General features: G+C 45.9%; 1 protein-coding gene across 1 annotated transcript in view; it reads left to right on the top strand.

The window, feature by feature from the left end:
- The first annotated feature begins 4,080 nt into the window (after window positions 1–4,080).
- LOC139323725 (uromodulin-like) overlaps window positions 4,081–19,997 on the top strand; it is a 19,791-nt gene continuing 3,874 nt past the window's right edge. Inside the window, exons 1-6 of the mRNA XM_070953189.1 lie at window positions 4,081–4,156; window positions 6,438–6,605; window positions 7,803–8,008; window positions 9,591–9,748; window positions 12,413–12,658; window positions 14,110–14,269. Coding sequence (XP_070809290.1) covers window positions 4,081–4,156; window positions 6,438–6,605; window positions 7,803–8,008; window positions 9,591–9,748; window positions 12,413–12,658; window positions 14,110–14,269 — 1,014 coding nt within the window. The remainder of the gene's footprint in view (window positions 4,157–6,437; window positions 6,606–7,802; window positions 8,009–9,590; window positions 9,749–12,412; window positions 12,659–14,109; window positions 14,270–19,997) is intronic.

The following is a 19,997-nucleotide window of genomic DNA, read 5'->3' as shown; positions in this document are numbered from 1 at the left end:
AATTGAGGAGAAAGGGAGAAAACGTATCCAGGAGATTAAGATTCATGGGATACGAAACTGGAACCAAAGGGTACAGATTCATCGATAATAATAACAAATTTATAGTATCCAGAACAGCTGTGTTTCATGAACAGGCCAATTGGTCTAAGTTGCACCTTAATGAAATTTTTCCTAATAAAAGCAAAGATAATATATCTTGCGAGGAAGGAACAACAGAAAATCAAAATATTAACAAAAGTAAGAACAAAACCAAAACTTGGACAAATAGTCAGCATAAAATAAAGACAGACACATTAACAAAAAAGGAAGCCAGATATTTGCATGATAACCATAGCAAACCTGAAAGAAATATTAGAAATAATAGAAACCAAATACCAAATAAATACAAAGATTATATTATGCATATGGATGGAGAACAAATAACACCTAATACATATGAGGAAGTATTGAAACTTCCCCGTGAAGAAAGAGAAAAATGGGAACTAGCTATGGAAAAAGAAATGGAAAGTTTACAAGGATTAAATGTATTCACACCTGCGATCGCACCTAAGGATAAAACAATTATAGGTACCAGGTGGATTTATAAAATTAAGAATTTAGAAGGAGGTAATACCTTATACAAGGCCAGACTAGTTGCACAAGGTTATGCACAAAAATATCCAGAAGACTATACTGACACATATTCACCCACAGTGAGAACAGAGAGTGTCAAAACAGCTCTTGTAGTAGCATCTGCACTCAATCTAGACGTGTTTCAATATGACATACAGACTGCATACTTACATGCGAAATTAGATAAGGAAATATATGTAAGAGCACCACACAGTCAATACACTAATAAGAACGAAATTTGGTTATTAAATAAGAGTCTGTACGGATTGAAGCAATCTGGCAAAAGATGGTACGATTGTTTGGTAAAAGTACTAAAGACCATGGATTTCAACGCCACCACTGCTGATAACTGTTTCTTTGTAAAAAAGAGTAATGATCATATTGAATTTGTATTAATTTATGTGGATGATATTTTATATATTGGAAAGCATAAAGAAAGCAGGGAAATCTTTGTAAATAAGTTAAACGAACACTTCTCATTGAAATCACTAGGTAGAGTGAATAAATACCTTGGTGTACAAATTAACAAAACTAAAAGGGGATTCAAACTTACTCAGAAAGATAAAATCATTGAACTCCTAAACAAATGTAACTTAAATAATGCCAAAACATGTGACACACCTATGCAAACTGATTTTCTTAGAAACAATGATGAATCTTCCCCTGAGTTTAAAGACAACACATTTTACAGATCAGTTATAGGTTCACTCCTTTATATATCTAATTGGACTAGGCCAGATATTGCATTACCTCTCAATTTATTGTCAAGATATGTTAGCAAACCAACCTTGTATCATTGGGAAGCTGTCAAAAGAATTTTAAGATATCTGAAAAGTACATTAGATTTTTGTTTAATATTGGAACCCAATAATGACAAAGAACCAAAAATTACTTGTTATGCTGATGCAGATTGGGCTGGTGATACATCATGCAGAAAGAGTACCTCTGGTTATGTTTTTCTATTGAACGATTGTCCAGTTTACTGGTATACTGGTAAACAAGAACTGGTAGCCACTTCTACCACAGAAGCGGAATATGTTTGCTTGTCTAAAGCTGCAAATAACCTTGTATGGTTCAATGATTTGATCACAGATGTTTGGAAGAAACCTACTTTACCATTTATTATGCATGAAGACAATAAAGCGGCCATTGAAATATCTAGATCCGATGCAATTGGACAAAGGTCCAGGCATATTGATATAAAATTTAAGCACGTGAGACAACTATCTCAAGACGGATTCATCAAAGCAATACATTGTGATACTTCTGAACAATTAGCTGACATATTAACAAAACCCTTACCTTCTAAACAACACAAATATTTAACTTCTAAATTATATGTATTATATTGTCCTGAATCTGAATGTAACTGGTGTTGTATAACGAACCGGCATTTAGAGGGGGATTTGTCAGATGTAAATGCCTTATTCTCTAATGTGTAAATAATGTATATATATGGAACATCAGGGGTTAACTTATTCTTTGGACTTTAATGTATTCATAATTTACCACTCCCATTCCTGGCTCCACCCCTTGTATATAAAAGGAGCCATCCTCCCCATTTTCCTTGCTTCTATCTTGAATATTCAGCGAATATAGAATGCCTATTATGATTAAAGAGAGATATATTTAAATCTCTAACTTCTATTATCTTTATTGAGTCTGATCCTAAAAATATTGCAACATAATCAATAAATGAACTGCCGGCTTGAAAATGTCCATGCCATAGAAGGTATTTTAAGATGAGATATATTGCAATAGTCAGTTTGTCTTCTGTGTTAATGTGGCTTGCCCTAATGGAATTCTAGGAGCCACAAATTTACCTAGGAAAACTAGCAAATTATTTATTTATTATTATTTATTAATTGAATTTGTATACCGCCCTTCTCCCAAAAGGGACTCAGGGCGGTGGACAGCCAAAATTAAAATACATATAATACAAAAGTTAAGATAGCTAAAATAAATTAAATCAATCGGCCTCCCAATTTAAAACTCCAAGTCTATAAAATTTAAAAATTCCCATTAAAAAACCATTTAGGCTAGGCCGGCTTGCTGGAATAAATAAGTCTTCAGGGCCTTACGGAAAGTAAAATTAGTTTATCATTCATTATGTTGTGTAAACCAGGAACAGTGGATTAATTGATCAGCCAATGTAATGTCTGAATGCAAGACAGGGATCATTGGGTAACCCACGGTTCAGTCAATCTAAAAAAAGACATGTAAATACAATTTACATATTCCTTTTTACTTATTCTTTTCATGTATTCAAATTAAGTTTATACTTTTACTTGTTATCTTAGATATGTTTGACAAATAAACTTATGATTATGAGTATAATTGGCTGTGTCTCTAGGATGCCATAAAACACAAACTACCCAGTAATCTTAACCAATTCTAGTCCACACCCCCATCAATGTGGTTACATTGATTGATTGTAGTTCCATGTGCTCTGAGAATACAGAAAATTAATTTTAGAACCTGTAGTTAATTTATCTACCCCAAATGTGTTGCACTAAATATAGTCACTAAACACAGAAGAGAATTCTCCCTCAACTCTCTTCACGATGGCTGTGTTTGAATGGTACTCTGAACTACAAACTAACTAACCATTCTTGTAGCTTAGCCTGCCATGTGAATGTCAACAGTGAAGGTTGATTATGGTTTACTGTGTCTCAAGAAAGGAAACTGGTGAAGTGAATAAGCAGCAGTTCTCTTAACCATGGATGTATTTTTGAAAGAGAGCCAATGAATATCACGGTGGCCAGATCTGAAGGAAGAGGGTGAGATTGTAGTACTTGGAAGTGTGAAGGAACTGAGAGGTCACCCTTAGTGAGGAAAGTTCTCAGTTGCACAACTATTCAAGATGAAGGACCTCCAACCTCTACCATGCCCACAGCAGAGTCCTTGGCTCAAAGGACTCAGAAAAGTTAAGATGGTGGCCATTCAAAGCCTACCCATTTTAAGTAGGTCATTTGCACTCAGCACCTTAAAAAGAAGGAGGGGCTTAAGTCACATGACTATGGCCACCATCTCAATTTTTTTAACCTTCCCCTCCATCTCTGACTTGCTACCTGCAGTTCAAGGTAGGTGCACCTTGGGCATAGATCGATCCATCTATTGGGAAGCAAATTCAGCCTGAGGGAAGAAAACTATGAAGGTAAGGCAGGTTGAAGCTGCAACAAGATATAAGGGTGAGTATAGAGATCAGCGAACAAGTCTTTGGTCTCTCCATTCATTCTTAATTCCATCCCTTTTCCATTGCAGATACTTCATCTGCATTTTTTAAAAAAAATATTAAATAAAATTACATATTAACTCAATAGATTTTTAAATATTTTCTTAACATATCCACTAACATGAGTAAAATGGCAAATAAAAAAAAGAATTTCTTTGATTAGGAATCGGGTAGGTTGCTTTGCTGTTGTTTTGCATCCAGCCAGGATCATGTCTGGCATCACCCCAGGATAAATGGAGCAACTATTAATCATTATCATCATCATCATCATCAACAAGCTCAGCATCTTAGCCACTGAGCCACCTAGAGGTAGTATGTAATAAACATACACCTAGGAGTAGTATGTAGTAAAATGTTCAGATTGCAGAAACGGTGAGACTTTGTCTGAATCTGGAAGCTCAACTGGGTTGGACCTGATTAGATAGAAGACCATCAAGAGAAGATTAGGGAAAGCTGGAAAAAAAAGAGTGTTAGAAGATTCTGCCCGCAAATTTTTCTATACTACCAAAGCTCCATCGAAGTGCCCAGGAATTCATTTCAATTTAAGAGAAGTTTAACAGATTAACAGAGTTGGAAGGGACCTTATAGGTCATCTAGTCCAACCCACCCCCCCAAACAGGAGACCCTACACCATTTCTGACAAATGGCAGTCCAATCTCTTCTTGAAAGTCTCAAGTGATGACCTTGATCATAAATACCTTCTTCTTCTTCTTTCAGGATATGATTATGATGTTCTGGCTTATAGTTCCAATTCTGTTCTTCCCTGCGATTGAGAGCGATAACTGTAAGTTTCTGGTTTCCTGCTTGGAAAAGGTCGGCTAGAGGGAGGGTGGTGAATCTCCAGCTCTCTCTAAGTCTACCACCTTGGTCCTTTAGGCCAGGGGTCTCCAACCTTGGCAACTTTAAGACTTGTGGATTTCAACTCAAGACCAGGAGTATTAGCTCTGTCCTTACTGTGGAGTTACATTTAACAGAATTTTGCAATTAACAAAACCTTTGAAGCCTGAGAAATTAGGGAGGATCTCTTCTCTTCTTCCCTCTTGCCCCACCCACCATCCAGCTGTGGGCCGTGCCGTCTCTTATCTGACCATTCCCTTAGCAGCGTCTCTTGGCCCAGTCTTCAAGGTTTTTCTCACCCAGAGATACATCCCCAGGTTCTCCAGAAGGTCACGTGTGAAAAACAATCTCCAAAAAAAAAAAAACCTGTTGCTCGGTTGTACATCTAAATGGTTAAATCTGTTAATGTCATTGTTCATCAGAGATTAAATGCATGCAAGTCAGGTAGTCCTCCACTTAAGACAACAACTGAGTCCCAAGATTTCTGTTGCTAGGTGAGATATTTGTTAAGTGAGGTTTGCCCCGTGTTATGACCTTCCTTGCCAGAGATGTTAAGCGTTACAGCCTTACAAGGTCTTCCCATGGAGTGAACCAAGCCTTTGAGTTCTGCAGCTGTTATAATATGAAACCAAGATTGAATGGTGGCTTCTATTAACTGGGTTTTATTGCTGGGTCGCTTCTGACTAACAAGTTTCTTTAGTCGGCTCCATAGATTTTCAATTGGGTGAAGGTCTGGGCCAGGGGTCTGCAACCTTAAACACTCAAAAGAGCCATTTGGACCCATTTCCCACAGAAAAGAAAACACCGGGAGCCACAAAACCCTTCCCGTGCCTGACTATTTCTTGAGCGGCCACAAAACTAGCATATGTAGTTGAATTAAATATTCTGTTTTTCTTCTGAAACTTCTATTCTCTTGGATTTATCCATGGTTGGCCTACTGGGGGTTGAAAAGCTCAATAAATCGTGTGTCGGAGGGTATCGCACATTGCCAGTTGTGACACATATTTTATTAATTTATTTATTAGTCCAATTTATATGCCACCCTTCTCCGTAGACTCAGGGCGGCTTACAATGCATTATAGCAATAGCCTGCATACTTTTTGTATATACCTGCTTATTAGGGCTTTCGCCCCCCCCCCCAAGTGGTGTTATTCTATACAAAGTTGGCTTATTGCCCCCACAATCCGGGTCCTCAATTTACCTACCTCGAAAGGATGGAAGGCTGAGTCAACCTTGAGCCTGGTGAGATTCGAACTTGCACTAATTACAGGCAGCTGGCAGCTAAGTGCTAGCACTTAACAGCACTTTAGTCCGCTGCACCACCGAGGCTCTTCTAATTTTGAATGACAAGAAGCCGCAGCAGAGGGGTGAAAGAGCCACATGTGGCTCCAGAGCCGCAGGTCGCTGACCCTCTGGTCTGGGCTATTCGCAGGCCATTTCAGCAGTGGAATAGGATTATCCTGAAACTCCAAAAAAAAAAAAAAAGTGGTATTATTAGCCATCAAACCTCAAAAATACACTTTTCCCAGAAGGTATCCACAATTTTGGCCACTACTGTAGTACAGAATTGAGGCGCACATGACGGGGAGGATATTTTTATGAGACTTCCATGATTTGCTCTACCTGCCCTAAAGTGAAACGGAGCCAGCAATAAGTAACAGGTGTACAGAACTGAGATGTTGGGGCGGAAGGATGAAACTGGGGCTTTCTCTGTGGTGGTGACCAACCATCTGATGGATCCCTTCTGTTCCAGATCACCTGATGGAGCTCCGTAAACCCAGCGGAGAGGAAGCGGTGAGACTTCGCAGGGCTTTGGGATCCTGCCTTCCAAACCCCTGTTTTCACCAGGGAGTGTGTAGGGTTGTAGACAACCGTGCAAATTGCACTTGTAAGACCGGCTTTACAGGACAATTTTGTAAAGGTAAGACCAGTGATAGGTTTCAAAAATTTTTTACTACCGGTTCTGTGGGTGTGGCTTGGTGGGCGTGGCAGGGGAAGGATACTATAAAATCTCCATTCCCACCCCAACCCAGGGGAAGGATACTGCAAAATCCCCATTTCCTCCGGATCAGCTGGGACTCGGGAGGCAGAGAATAGATGAGGGACGGAGCCAGTCAGAATTTTTACTACCGGTTTTCCGAACTACTCAAAATTTCCACTACCGGTTCTCCAGAACTGGTCAGAAACCCACCTCTGGGTAAGACACATCTGCTCTGGAGTGCAAAGGCCTACAGATTTCCCATGTTCAGAAGGAATTTTTTTAACTTAGAAGATTTTGGAGTTTTTCTCTTTCTCTTTTTTTTTTTCCTGTTTCCCAAGAAACACTTAATTGATCTGGAGGGCCAGATCAGTTAAAAGGCCTGGAGGCTAAAACATAGGAAGAACAGTTGCAGGAACTGGGTATGGCTAGTCTAGAGAAAAGAAGGACTAGGGGAGACATGATAGCAGTCTTCCAATATCTCAGAGGCTGCCACAAAGAAGAGGGAGTCAAGGTATTCTCCAAAGCACCCGAGGGCAGGACAAGAAGCAATGGGTGGAAACTAATCAAGGAGAGAAGCAACCTGGAATTGAGGAGAAACTTCCTAACAGTGAGGACAATTAACCAGTGGAACAACTGGCCTCCAGAGGTTTTGGGTGATCCATCACTGGAGGCTTTTAAGAAGAGACTGGACAGCCACTTGTCTCAAATAGTATAGGACAGTGATGGCTAACCTTTTCCGGACTGAGTGCCCAAAGCGCACATGTGTGTGTGCAAATGTGCACATGCTTAAACCCCCAAAATGCAATGCATGCACAGTCCCTGTGGATGCATGCACCCCACCCCTCCATGGATGTGCAAGTGCCCCCTCACATGCGCCCACCCCCCACAAGTGCCCCACCCCCATGCATGCGCAGCAGAGACCTGTAGACCAACTGGTCAGTGGGGGGCACACGCACATGCGCGGCGGAGGTGAACTGGGGCAACGGCTCACGTGCCCACAGAGAGGGTGCTGCGTGCCACCTCTGGCATGCGTGCCATAGGTTCGTCATCACGGGTATAGGGTCTTCTGCTTGTTCAGAGGGTTGGACTAGATGACCTCTCAAGGCCCCTTTCAACTCTTATTGTTATTCTGTTAAGATATGGAGGTGAAACTCCAGTGCAAGGAGGAGTATATGAAGATGCTGGTGAGGAAGGAAGTGTTTGAGACGCTGAAAGTCCCCCTGAGATCGGTCCATCTGATGAATGGCTCCTGCGCTGTCTCTGAGCAAGATGAGGATGGGGAAAGCTTCTTCGGAGCCATGTTGACAAGCGAAAACCACACGGCCTGCGGGTCAGAGATCAAGGTAAGGGGCAGGATACAGGTACAGCAGGTAGTCCTCGACATACGACCACAACTGAGCCCCAAATTTTCCTTGCTAAGTGAGACAGTGGTGAAGAGAGTTTTGCCCCATTTTACGACCTTCGTTGCCACCGTTGTTAAGTGAAACACTGAAGTTAAGTTAGTAACACAGTTAATAAGTAAATCTGGCTTCCCCGCTGACTTTGCAGGTCCGAAGTTTGCAAAAAGTGATCACGTGACCCCCCGGGACACTGCAACCGTCATAAATACATGCCAGTTGCCAAGCTTCTGTATTTTGATCATGTGGCCACGGGAACGCTGCAATAGTCATGAGTCATTTTATTCAGTGCTATTGTAACTTCGAGCAGACACTAAATGAATGGTTGTAGCTCAAGGACTACCTATAGGGGTTGACTGACTTACAACCATAACTGCTATCATTACATGAGTCATTATGTGACTAGGTTCAATGTCATGACCTTTTTTGTCGTTAAACAAATCTGGCTTCTCCAATTGACTTTGTTTGTTGGAAGCCACCAGGGAAGGTCACAAACAGTGATCATGTGACCTTTTGTTGTGGCCTGTTGGTCAACTGGCCCCTTCAGCAGCCAAATCAGAGGAGGAGGAGGAGGAGGAGGAGGAGGAGGAGGAGGAGGAGTCAGGGTCAGCATCAAGGCAACCTGAGAGCTCTGAGGGGGAAGAGGGCATGGAGCTGGCACAGAGAGAGAGATGGAGGCGGAGCCTGGGCCGTCCGTCAGCCCTCAGATGGAGAGTCAACAGCCCCCAAGTCTGGAGGTGGCTGATGAGGAAGAGGAGGAACAGCTGAGTCCAGTACCTGCCATGCGGATGTGCAGAAGGCAAAGGAGAGGAGAGCAGTGGAAATCTATGGGCTGGTCCTTGAGACGGAAGAGCCACCACTGCTAACGAAGCCCCACCTTAGCTCTGGGGATAAAAGGCAGGGAGCGGAGATGAATAGATGTGGCAGACAAGTTCCAGCTGGACAGACTTGTTAGCCTGCAGTGAAAGAGAAACTTTTTGTTGGGGCTGCCGGCGCTCCTAATAAAGGAGCTTTTGAGTTAACTACAGAGGGTTTGTCGTGTTTGGGGAGCTGGATCAGAACACCCTTAAATGCTGCAATTGTTGTAAATAACTGTGTACATAACTGTGATCACGTGACCGTGGGAAGGTTGCAATGAACAGAAGCATGAGGACTGTCACTGCGTTTTTGTATTTGTCAGCTGGGCTCCCATTCTAAGACTTACGGTAGACTGATTTGACTCTTATCTCTGCAGCTACTGCGCATGTCCACATTCTTTCACATTCTTTCACTTTCTTCTAACTTTCTTTGTCCGTCTGCCAGAACTTCTGCCGGTACGGCAGGAACGCTGCCAAGATGTAATTAATAGCTAGTAAGATGTTTTTACTTTCTTTATAATAAAATGTGGAAGGACTAATTGTAAGTCCCTTGGCAGTGCTCAGATGAGCTCATCCAATTTAGAAATGGCCACTTCTGGTGTTGGATTATTCAAGTCTTCACTCACAATTCTGATCTGGGCCTTTAATTTAGTTTCTGGTTCTTTTTGCAGGTCAACGGTTCTCACGTGTCTTACGCCAACGTGATCGAGTCGGACCGGGAGGATAATGGTGTGATCACCAGGAGCAATGTGATTCTCATACATTTCTCCTGCATCTATGCCTACAAGCCCGTCGTCAGCTTGCAATACTCACTCAAGGCTATGGACACGTACGTTGTGGCTTGGGTTACTCTAAGCATTCCCTTTAGCTATCCCTCTGTTTTTCCTGATAGTTTTTTAGGCCGTTCTTGTAAGCTGGCAAGCTGCATTTCAACAGACAAAGCAGTGGCCTTTGGCATCCATCCTACGCTATTTTGAGATAACCAGGTGACCTCACCCCACCTCACCCCATTCCTAAGAGGTCTGTAAGGGGTGTGCATAAGTACACCAGTGTGCCTACTGTCCCTGTCCTAATATTCCTTTTTACTTACTCCTTTCATGTATTTAAATCAGTGGTGGGTTGCTCCCGGTTCGCACCAGTTCGCAAGAACCGGTAGTAAAAATTTGTAGTAGTTCCGAGAACCGGTAATAACATTGGCTGGCCACGCCCCCGAACCGGTCCCCCGCCCAGTCATCGCTTGCTTATCCCGCCCTCCTCATCGGAGGCTTTTTTGTTTTTTAACTTTTAAAAGCATTTTTTTCTACAACCTCTTCGGCCGAAAAAATGCTTTTAAAAGTAAAAAAAAAAAATAGCCTCTGATGATCGCTGGAATCGTCAGAGGCTTTTCAAAGCTTTTTTTCTACAACCTCTTCAGCCAAAGAGGTGGTTTTAAAAATGCTTTTCAAAGCATTTTTTTTTTGCAACCTCTTAAGGTTGTAGAAAAAATGCTTTTAAAAGTAAAAAAAAACAAAGTTGGCCATGCCCATCCAGTCACATTACTCCACCACCACCAAGCCACGCCCACAAAATAAGCCACACCCACAGAACTGGTAGTAAAAAAATTTAGAACCCACCCCTGATTCAAATTATGTTTATACTTTTACCTGTTATCTTATATCTGCTTGACAAATAAACTTATGATAATGATTATGAAAAGTGATGCTGGGCTTGGCCATGATCTACAGCCTGATGATACATCCCATGTTAGATCCCATCTCCGACAGGTTCAAGTAGGAAGGAACCAGTGGTGGGATTCACATTTTTTAACAACCGATTCTGTGGGTGTGGCTTATTTGGGGGTGTGGCTTGGTGGTCATGTGACCAGGTGGGCATGGCTACATGCATAGGGACTACTCAGAGGGCTGTAAAAAGTGGTTTCTGACCAGTCCTCGCACTTAACGACCGTCCTCATATTTATGCCTGTTGCAGCATTCTTAACAACCAGAATGTTGTAATTCCTTACAGGATTAACACTGTAAAGTGGAAAAAAACAAAAAGATTTCTTCTTACAACTGATTCTCCGAACTGCTTAACTACCTAACAACCGGTTCTAGCGAACCGGTGCGAACCGGTAGAATCCCACCCTTGGAAGGAACCCTACCTAAAACTCCAAGATACTTGATTGGCTTGGCATAAGACAATTGCCAATAGGTTTATTATTATTTCACAAGCAGTACATTCAATATCTCCAAGGGCTAGGAAGTTGCAAGCAACAGGTAGGGTAAGCAACCTTGCAAGACCTGAAGATCACATTGGGCATGGTGGTTTTGGGATTCTTTTGCCTAGTCAAGGGTTACAAACAACAATGTTTGCAGGGCGAAATCAGCAAGGCTTTGGAATAACTTTTTTTAAAACCTACGAAAGCATTCACCAACTTGGTGCCCAACATCAGGAAATAATATGAATTATGTTGTGCTGTAACTCCTCTCTTCCCAGCTAGGATGTTTATTGGTTAAGCTGGCGAAGGATGTTAGATAGGTTTCTCATCTTGACTGTAGTTCTAAGCCAGGGGGCTGCCACCTTAAACACTCAAAGAGCCATTTGGACCCGTTCCCCACAGAAAAGAAAACACCGGGAGCCACAAAACCTCGGTGGGCGTTGCCAACTCAACGTCACTCACTTTCACCAGTCACATGATCCCCCCCCGTCACGCCTACCCATTAGGGCAGAGAACCGGTTGTTAAAAAACAACGGGAACCACAAAACCCTTTTGACATCTCTCTCTCTCTCTCCCTGTATCTCTCTGTCTCTGCCCCGGCCGCTTCTCCATCCCCTGCCGTTGCCCTTACCAGGTGAGGAGTGACTGGGTGGGGAGGGTGAAGGGTGGGATCATCCAACAGGGAGCCACAGCAGAGGGCCCAAAGAGCCGCATGCAGCTCCGGAGCAGCAGGTTGCTGACATCTGTTCTAAGCCAAGTTTCCTTGGACTGCTTTAGATAGAGACACTAGATGCTGGCTGAGGAATTCTGCAAATAGAACTCTTACAGTTGCCAAGATTGAGAAACATGCTGTACCAGATGCAGAATATATTATTGTGTAACCTTTCTCTATTCATGAGTACGTCCTAGAGGACAGAGGACATCTGAACTGTTTCAGAAGGGTGAACGATTGATGGGGATTCTTTTTTTAGAGAAAAAGAAAGAAAGAAGCATATTTCTGCTGGCATGAAATTGACCAATCTGTCATCGAAAGAGAAGTAAAAAAAAAATAGCTGGGTTGAAAACTGAATAGGCACCGTTGACTTCATGTGGATAATTTAGGAGAACAATAGCTTAGCAGAAGAGGTCTCCATATCTGGCAACTTGTAAGACTTGTGGACTTCAACTCCCAGAATTCCTTAGAATTCTAAGCCAGCATGGCTTAGAAACTCATTCCCTCTTCACATAGAGACACCTTTCAGACAGACAGACAGCTAGATAGATTGATTGATGGGTGATTATCTCTCTCTTTCCTAGGTTTGTGCAATTTTCAGTCAAAGAAGGGGACTTCACCGTAACCATGGGCCTCTACGAGAGTGCCAGCTTCAAGAAGCCTTACAGCCAGCAGCCGCTGTCGCTTCTCATGTCGGACACCCTCTACGTCCTCCTGCAGATAGAAGGGCAAGACCAGGTCAAATACTTCCTCCTCAGTGTGGAGGATTGCTGGGGCACCCCAACGAATGACCCTGACGACAGCACAAAGCACTACCTCATCATGAAGGGGTAAGAGGCGAGGCTGGGCTTCTCTCTAGGATACTGGTTGAAGAAACAGGGTGATGGGGTGAGGGGAACAATCGTTTGGTGTTATGAGCACATTTTTGGAACCAGAGATCACTTTGAGCATGAATCAGGGGTGAAATTCAGCAGGTTTGGACAGGTTCTGGAGAACCGGTAGCGGAAATTTTGAGTAGTTTGGAGAACTGGCAAATACCATCTCGCCAGAATCGGGTGGGAATGGAGATTTTGCAATATCCTTACCCCAGGAAAGGGGAGGGAATGGAGATTTTGCAATATTCTTCCCTCAGGAGTGGGGAGGGGAGGGGGATTTTGCAATATCCTTCCCCTGCCACTCCCACCAAGCCACACCAAGCCACGCCCACAGAACTGGTAGTAAAAAAAATTGAATTCCACCACTGGCATGGATGGATGGGATGGATGGATGTACATCACTCACGCATGCGCCTTGCTTCTGCGCAGATCGCCGATGACGACATCGGGGGCAGTAGGCAGATGTTGTCATTTTTACTACCAGTTCTTGTGAACCAGTCTGAAGCGGGGGCAACCCACCACTGCCATGTACATGTATACATCCGAACTAGACTGTTTGTTGTGGCCCGTACGCGGCCAGTGCAGCTAGTAGCTGATTCAGACAGCGAGGAGGCTGGTGTGGTGCTGCTCCAGCAGCCTGTGCAGCTGGCACTCGAGTCGGACAATGAGGAGGCTGGAGAAGATGTGGTGCCAGAGGCAGGGATTCAACCAGGGCCTTCAGAACCTCCAGAAGCTCCCATAAGTGAAGAGGACGAAGAGGAGGAGCCTCTTCTCGATGCACGGGCGCGCAGAGCTGCCAAAAGGCAGGAGTGGCTCCTCAGGAGGAGGTCTCCTCGAGAGTAAAGCTTGGGGCTAATTGGCCACTCCCTTAGCCTATTTAAGGAAGGATGACAACTGAGGCAATTTGCAGGGAACAACTTTGTTCACTCTCCTTCGCGTCTGGATCTTAGTTCTCTGCAAATTGCTTCTGGGCTTTCTGCCAACCATAGTAAGATTACGATTATTTATTCTTTGGATTCTTGTAGGCTGTTAAGAAAGTTAATTAACAGCCTTTGTTTGAAAAAAAAAACTTTAGTAAACTAAGGTTTGTACAGACTTTGGGTGTGCTGCATTCATTGGGGTCCGTAGCTGGGGCAGAATACTGTCTTGATTCTCTGTGTCATATATGTGCATATACGCATACGATTGATTGATTGATTGATTGATTGATTGATTGATGTAGTGTATATTGGAGGTGGTGACCCTTTGAGATCTGAATGCAATGAAATTTCATTTTAATGCATGCCGATTGGTGTAACATTCAAAGTGACCATAAAGTTATTCTAAGTCTAAGTTAATCTTGGAGTTAGTCTATGTTTTGACTGCTGGTGGGAAGGGCAGCTTAAGGAAGTCTTGGTCTCTCCCAGGTGTCCCCGTGACAAGACGCTGGAGTTCCTCAACGTCATCGGAACCAGCACGGTGGCAAAATTTAGCTTTCAGATGTTCCACTTCAAGAACCTGTCCGAGGTCTTCCTGCATTGCCAAGTCCGTCTGTGCATTAAAGCTAACCAGGAGCCCTGCGTCAAGGTGAACTCACATCTCTTGCGCATGCATGGATATGTGACACTGGGCACTTTCTCATCTCTTCTCGGGGGTTGAACGGCTTATTTATTTGCATTCCCCGACTCTAGGGGAAAGGGTTGGGTATCCCTGTGAAGAAGGCAGAGCTTTCGGGAATCCTTGAATCAAATCCACAATGGAGCCCGGAATGATGGTCATCCATGATGCCGATCATTAAACAGATCATCACAGGACCCTGCTTAATGTTATGACCTTTGTTGCTACAGTCATTAAGCAAACGTGTCCACAATGGCTTGTTGTTGTTGTTGTTGTTTTGCTGGAGCCTGAAAGTAAAAGCCAGTTCCGGCAAAAGACATCATCAATGACAGAGCAGGTGTTCTGACCCAGCCTTCGTGAGCCCCACTCAACTGCCTACTCGTGAGGAGAAACCCCTTTTTATTTAGAAAGGCAGGAATACACGGCATTCACTGACAAAGCCTCAGGACACACATCCTTAGGTGCTTCACAAGCCATAGCTCAGTCTCTGAGTTCCCCGCTGGGAGCCTCAATTAGCACTTCAATCCCCACAAAAAAAAAAGAGTCCCAGCCAACCTGGATAGTAGCAAGAAATCCTGGCCAAGGAATCCTCCAGAGCAGGGGTCTCCAACCTTGGCAACTTTAAGCCTGGCAGTTTCAACTCCCAGATGTCAACTTGCAAAGCTTTTCAAGTTGCCATGAGCAGGAGGGAGGGAGAACTGATAGAGCCGATTGATTTCCCTAACTGAAGTGCATTCCATACATTCTTCCTGACCGCAATCAGAAGGAGGGTGTTGGATTTCACAGCCAGCCAAAGTGGTTAATTGGAGAATGTGACTTATGACATGGCCAGAGAGGAGGGGAGAGACAGGGTCATAGGGGAACGTAAATCTACGTGGGATTAGTTCTAACGGCATCCGAATATTGCCGAAATGGTGCTCCTAATAAATGACTGTATTTCTTTTGAAGTTCGGCTCATGGCTCATGAATTAATTAGGGCATCTTTCAGAAACTTCACACCAGAATTCCCCCAGCCAGCAAACCTGCTCCAGAGGGAACTCTCCTGGAGCATGAACAGTTGTCTCTGACCACCGCACCTCCCACACCCCTCCTCCTTTTATCTCAGCCAAGGAGGGCCTTGTTAACATCTCCTTCGTTTCCTGGATAGCTGGCCCTCAGTCCTTTGTTGCTCTCCTCTCTTCATATGTGCATCTGGGATGGCCCCAGCTGTTCCTCCCTGTCACTCAGCTCAGGCTCCAAAAACAGCTGTCTCTCCGTCTGAGCGTGAGTAGATGGGCCCTGCACTGCATCTGGCTCTGAGTCCTTCTGCTCCTCAGAGCCTTCCGCAGGCCCCGATGGTAACCCAGGCATTCCCTCCGTCTCCTCTGACTCGTCTGAACCACAGCATCAGGTGACTGCAGACTACTGCAGATTCCATGAATGCAGGCTGGTTGTTGAGTGCCCAAAATGTGATCCCATGACTCTGGGGTGGGGGTGGTAACTGTTGGAACTTTGAATCCAGATTGTAAGTAGCCTTGGGGAGGTCACCATAACTAAATGGTGGCTAAGCAACTGGTCATAAGTCGAGGACTGCTTCTACCCTTTGGGTTGCATGAACAAAGAGAATGATCCAAGGGAAAAAAAATGCAGGATAAATTAGTCCTCAACTTATAACCATTCGGTTAGTGACCGATTGAAGTTACAATGGCACATTGTACATTGTACAGTTATGACTGTGGCAGCATCCCCATGGTCACATGATCAAAATCCGGATGCTTGGCAACGGGTTCATACTTATGACAGTCACAATGTCCCCTGGGTTCAGGTGATCATCTTTTGTGTCCTTCTGACCAGTCAAGTCAATGGGGATTCACTTAACGACTGTGTGACTCACTTAGCAACTGCAGTGACTCACTTAACAACTGTGGCAAGAAAGGTTGTAAAATGTGGCAAATTCACTTAATCGAACTGCATAGCCAGCCTCTTTTGCCATCTCTCACCTCAATGTCTATCTTTAAATTTCGCTGACATCCAAGGTTCCCCTTTTCCATCTCATCATACTTGTATGGCTTATACCTCGGCAGATTTGCTTGCGCTGCGAGATGCCCCCCTCTCGCGGCGATGGCCTTCCACTCTATCGAAGGCCTACCTTAAGGACGGGCTTTGGAGCCCCGAGAGGTGGCATGTTTTAAAGCGGGGATTGAGGGGTTTTTTAATTAGGGTTTTTAATAATTTTTTAAGGGGAACTGGGAGGGCGACCAAAGGGGATGGGGGGGGGGTAATCCACCTAGGTCAGGGCCCAGCCTGGCACAGGGTAACGGGCTGGAGGGCGCAGGACGAGGGATTGGGGATGTCATCAGCACGGTGAATGGGAGGGGCAGATATGGCGGGAGCAGAGGACCTTATCCTGTGCCGGGGGTGCGCACTCGCTACTTGAGAGCGATTGCACGCCCCGGTCCTCAAGGCTCCCCTCGGATACTAGGTGGCTCAGATACTCAGGACCTGGGCCTCCGGCTGATGCTGTGCAACGCCAGGTCCGTGGTAAATAAGGGCCCCCTCATTTACGATCTTATTCAAGAGGAGGGAGCGGACCTGGCGGGTATTACGGAGACCTGGTTGGGCCCGGAGGGAGGGGTCCCTCTGGTTGAGATGTGTCCACCAGGCTTCAGAGCATTCCATCAGCCGAGGGCCCAGGGGAGGGGCGGGGGGGGTGGCGGTTATTATTAACGAAGGTCTGGGTCCGAGGGAGACCACTGTGCCACAGATTGCCGGGTGTGAGTCCCTCTTTGTGAGATGGGGTCATGGGGTTCAGATGGGCTTGTTGCTTACGTACCTGGCTCCCTGCCGCGTGGCAACGGCCCTGCCCGAGCTACTCGACGTGATAGCCACGGTAGCAGTTGATACACCCAGGCTTATGGTCATGGGTGATTTCAATCTGCCGTCCGTTGGTGAAACGTCAGAGATGGCTCGGGAGTTCATGGCTTCCATGACGGCCATGGACCTGACCCAGTTAGTTCATGGCCCCACTCACAGGGGGGGACACACGCTGGACCTGATTTTTGTCTCTGGCCAGTGGTTGAGTGGTCTTATTATAGGGGATATAGACATGAAACCCTTGTCATGGTCAGATCACTCACTCCTTCGTCTGGACCTTCGAACCGCTACACCCCGCCGCAGGGAGGCGGACCCAATTAGATGGATCCGCCCCAGGCGCCTGATGGATCCTGATAGGTTCCAGACGGAGCTTGGGCCAATTCCTGAAGATCTGGCACACGACTCGGCCGAGGACCTGGTAGCTGCCTGGGATCGGGCGGCTGGTGGGGCCTTGGATCGAGTCGTGCCTTTGCGGCCTCTGACCCGGTGTCGATCCCTCGCGGCTCCTTGGTTCACCGAGGAGCTGAGGGAGATGAAACGCCGGAAAAGACGCCTAGAGAGTGGTTGGAGGGCCAGTCTCGCTGAATCTGACCGAACACTGGTAAGGTCGCATATTAAGACCTACCTAGTGGCGATAAAGACGGCAAAGTTTAACTACTTTTCCGCCTCTATTGCGTCATCAGGGAATCGTCCGGCCGCCCTGTTCAGGGTAACCCGCTCCCTGCTCCATCCGGGAGCGCGGGAGGATCCCTTGGAAGGCAGGGCGGAGGATTTCGGACAATACCTGTATGACAAAATCGCTCAGATCCGGGGGGATTTGGACTCTGACTGGGTAGATCAGGGCAGGGTGACGAGGAATAGTCTTGAGAATGTTACCTGGGAGGAGTTTGATGCTGTGACTCTGGATGATGTGGACAGGATTTTGGGGAGACTTAGTGCGGCCACATGTTTACTGGACCCGTGTCCCTCCTGGTTGGTACTGGCCTCCCGGGAGGTTACACGAGGCTGGCTCCAGGGTGTTATCAACGCTTCGTTGAGTGAGGGTCACTTCCCCGCCGCCTTGAAAGAAGCGGTGGTGAGGCCTCTCCTCAAGAAGCCGTCCCTGGATCCGGCAATATTGGCCAACTATCGTCCTGTCTCCAACCTTCGCTTCCTGGCGAAGGTTGTTGAGAGTGTGGTCGCGCGACAGTTTCCACAATTCTTGGAGGAAACATCCTATCTAGATCCGTTCCAGTCGGGTTTCAGGCCTGGACACAGCACGGAAACGGCATTGGTCGCGTTGGTTGATGATCTCTGGAGGGCTCGGGACAGGGGTTGTTCCTCTGTTCTGGTCCTGTTAGACCTCTCAGCGGCTTTTGATACCATCGACCATGGTATCATGCTGCACCGGCTGGAAGAGTTGGGGATGGGGGGCACCGTATTACGGTGGTTCTCCTCCTTTCTCTCCGACCGGTCGCAGTTCGTGTTGGCAGGTGGGCAGAGGTCGACCTCAAGGCCTCTTATATGTGGAGTGCCTCAGGGGTCGGTCCTCTCGCCCCTCCTGTTCAACATTTATGTGAAGCCGCTGGGCGAGATCATCCGTGGCTTTGGGGTGAGATACCACCAGTACGCTGATGACACCCAGCTGTACATCTCCACCCCAGGCCACCCCAACGATGCCCTTGAAGTGATGTCCCAGTGCCTGGAGGCTGTGCGGATCTGGATGGGGAGGAACAGGCTCAGGCTCAACCCTTCCAAGACTGAGTGGCTGTGGCTCCCGGCATCCCGATATAGTCAGTTGACTCCATCACTGACTATTGGGGGCGAGTCGTTGGCCCCCACAGAGAGGGCTCGCAATCTGGGAGTCCTCCTGGATAGGCAGCTGTCCTTGGAGGAACATCTGACGGCTGTAACCAGGGGGACCTTTTGTCAGGTTCGCCTGATCCGCCAGTTGCGGCCCTTTCTTGATCGGGATTCCCTGTGCACAGTCACTCATGCCCTCGTCACCTCTCGCCTTGACTACTGCAACGCTCTCTACATGGGGCTCCCCTTGAGGAGCACCCGGAGGCTCCAACTGGTCCAGAATGCAGCAGCGCGGGTAGTGACGGGAGCAGCCTGGCGCTCCCATGTAACACCGCTCCTGCGCGAGCTGCACTGGCTCCCGGTGGTCTTCCGGGTGCGCTTCAAGGTGTTGGTTATCACCTTTAAAGCGCTCCATGGCATAGGGCCTAGCTATCTTCGAGACCGCCTGCTGCCACCGACAATCTCCCATCGACCCGTGCGCTCCCACAGAGAGGGCCTCCTCGGGGTGCCATCAGCCAAACAGTGCAGGCTGGTGACCCCCAGGGGGAGGGCCTTCTCTGTGGGGGCACCTACCCTCTGGAATCAATTGCCTCCAGAGATAAGGAGAATCCAAGACCTCGGTGCCTTCCGCCGTGCCCTTAAAACCTTCCTTTTTCAGCAAGCCGGGCTGGCCTAATTTTTTAAGTGTTTTTAAGTGTTTTGTTTATTGTTTTTAATTAATGGGGCCAAATTTATATATGTATATTTTAACTGTATTTTAATATTTGTACTTGATGTTTTTACTTGGCTGTTCACCGCCCTGAGTCCTCAGGGAGAAGGGCGGTATACAAATTCAAAATAAAATAAAATAAAATAATATAAATAGCAACAGAAATTTTGGGCTCATTTGCGGTCATAAGTCAAGGACTACCTGTAGTTTCTGCAGATTGTTTGGTTTACAGGGAGAGTCAAATAACCTCATGGCAAAGCCTGTTTTATTGGGAGCCAGTGGTTTATAACTATTCCGGTCTAATAATCAAGGATTTGCTTTGCTCCAACCTAGCAAGGCCATTTTTAGTACACA

The sequence above is a fragment of the Pituophis catenifer genome, unplaced genomic scaffold (assembly GCF_029215685.1).
Source record: "Pituophis catenifer annectens isolate HBS135680 unplaced genomic scaffold, rPitCat1.0.hap2 SCAF_13, whole genome shotgun sequence".
Taxonomy (NCBI): domain Eukaryota; kingdom Metazoa; phylum Chordata; class Lepidosauria; order Squamata; family Colubridae; genus Pituophis; species Pituophis catenifer.
The sequence above is the reverse complement of the archived record's forward strand: the minus strand, read 5'-3'. Positions and strand labels throughout refer to the sequence as shown.